Below are 1,642 nucleotides of genomic sequence, written 5' to 3'. Positions count from 1 at the left end.
CTATATTTATTAAATTTATATTTTGATTTAATTTTATAAATCGAAAATACCATTATTTATGTGGTATCAATTTATGTTTTATGTTTAATTATTGTCTATAAAAACAATTACGTTATTGGATATGAAAATATAATTAGTTTTATTTTAATATATATAATTAAATCAAAATTGAAATTTCATTTATACAATTGAATAAAAAAGTTGAAGATTCATTTTTTTTATTCTAAGAAAATAGAATTTAGCTCATATAAAGTAAAAAAATATACACACACAAAAAATTCAAAACAAACTTGGATTAATAAAAATAATTTTTTTTTTCAAAAAACAGTTTTTTATTACTGTATGTTTTATAATGTCTTAATGATGATTTCATCATAGATAAGATAAGGATCAAACAAAATTAGGCGCTTGCCGACCATGTCTCATTTTATGAGTCAAGGGAAGTTTATAAATAGCCTTCGTCTCAACCATTCTTGATAATCACATCAATTTCTGCTCCTCTTTTCTAATTGAAGGTATGATTCCAATTAATGCTAGTAATATGCGGATTAGCTTTTTCTTATATTTTTTTATGCATTCTTTTATATGGTTAAGTCTATCTGCTATGAACTACGGATGATTATTTTTCTTGGATTTCTTAAAATTTTCTCAGTAACAAGCCATACATTTGATCCAAGTAAATATGCTTGGAACTGCCTTAAATCTTCATTCTCCTTTTTTATTTTCCGAGGAATTCGAGGTTAGAGAAAAGATTGAACCTACAATGGGCGGAAAAAGGCAAATGGAACCCAAAGTTGGTGAAATGGAGCATAGGGTCAAGAAAAGAAAGCTTGATCTGGTACTTAAATTGGTTCTCATCGCATGATTTTTACTACTTTAATTACTATGTATGAATATCCTGGTAAACCTCACTTTGTTTGTCTTCCATGGTAAAAGAAAGAGGAAATGGAGAAAATAAAGTTATGGTCAAGGGTGTTAGCCGAGATGACCGCAGTGCAAAGGCAGCTGATAGAAGTCGTGATCTCAAATTCAAACATGGAAGACCTGCATCTCAAATGTGAACAACTCGGGGGAGTCAACACTGAGGCGGCACTACTGAATTCTATGATCCAAAACTACATTCACGTCATGCTTGGTGTGTTTGGTGGTTGATGGAGTGTCAAATACGATAATAGTTATACGTAGGTGTCCAATATGAATATAGTTAGTTTTTCAAAATGTATGAATAGCGAAGTAGGAAGCAAAGGTCATTCATAAGAGGAAGCGATGGGTGCTTGTGTAACGCTTTGTTTAATATTAAATCACTAAATCCATGGTGTGTTTAAATACATCAGCCTTGTTTATTTTGTTTGCTATTTCATGGATTAGTTTTGGAAATTATTTTATCTTGTTAATTTTATTTAGATAATGTTGATTCTGTAGTCAGATGATTGAATAGAAAGTAGCCAAAGCCATTTAAATATTCACAATTCTATAAAATAATTAAAAAGCCAACATTTGTTCTTTTCTTCTTTTTATGAACTAAAGAATTTGATTTTTGTCGGGACATGGTACCCAACGTTGTTTACATCTATCATATAACTCGGCATGATGTCAGATCTTACGTCTTTTAATCTGTCACATAATACTTTATTTCACTTTT

The 1,642-nt window shown here is 29.7% G+C and overlaps 1 protein-coding gene across 2 annotated transcripts; it reads left to right on the top strand.

The window, feature by feature from the left end:
* The first annotated feature begins 472 nt into the window (after positions 1–472).
* LOC107921917 (uncharacterized) lies at positions 473–1,330 on the top strand. Of its 2 annotated transcripts, XR_005909338.1 has the most exons (3): positions 473–515; positions 731–838; positions 937–1,330. XR_005909338.1 is itself a non-coding variant. In XM_016851725.2 (2 exons), exons 1-2 carry the CDS (start codon positions 683–685, stop codon positions 1,150–1,152), a joined length of 372 nt encoding a protein of 123 aa, XP_016707214.1. In that variant the 5' UTR covers positions 523–682; the 3' UTR covers positions 1,153–1,330. The 2 variants fall into 2 exon arrangements, 1 of the variants encoding a protein (XP_016707214.1); XM_016851725.2 differs by lacking the exon at positions 473–515 and having other exon boundaries at positions 523–838.
* The last annotated feature ends 312 nt before the right edge of the window (positions 1,331–1,642 follow it).

Source organism: Gossypium hirsutum, chromosome D01 (genome assembly GCF_007990345.1).
Source record: "Gossypium hirsutum isolate 1008001.06 chromosome D01, Gossypium_hirsutum_v2.1, whole genome shotgun sequence".
In the NCBI taxonomy this organism is placed as follows: domain Eukaryota; kingdom Viridiplantae; phylum Streptophyta; class Magnoliopsida; order Malvales; family Malvaceae; genus Gossypium; species Gossypium hirsutum.
The sequence above is the reverse complement of the archived record's forward strand: the minus strand, read 5'-3'. Positions and strand labels throughout refer to the sequence as shown.

What these genes read in the sequence shown, in the direction of transcription:
- LOC107921917 (XM_016851725.2), top strand. Translation starts at nt 683, where the DNA reads ATGCTTGGAACTGCCTTAAATCTTCATTCTCCTTTTTTATTTTCCGAG. An exon ending in AGAAAAGAAAGCTTGATCTG is followed by an intron (nt 839 to 936) that starts GTACTTAAATTG and finishes CCATGGTAAAAG; the next exon opens with AAAGAGGAAATGGAGAAAAT.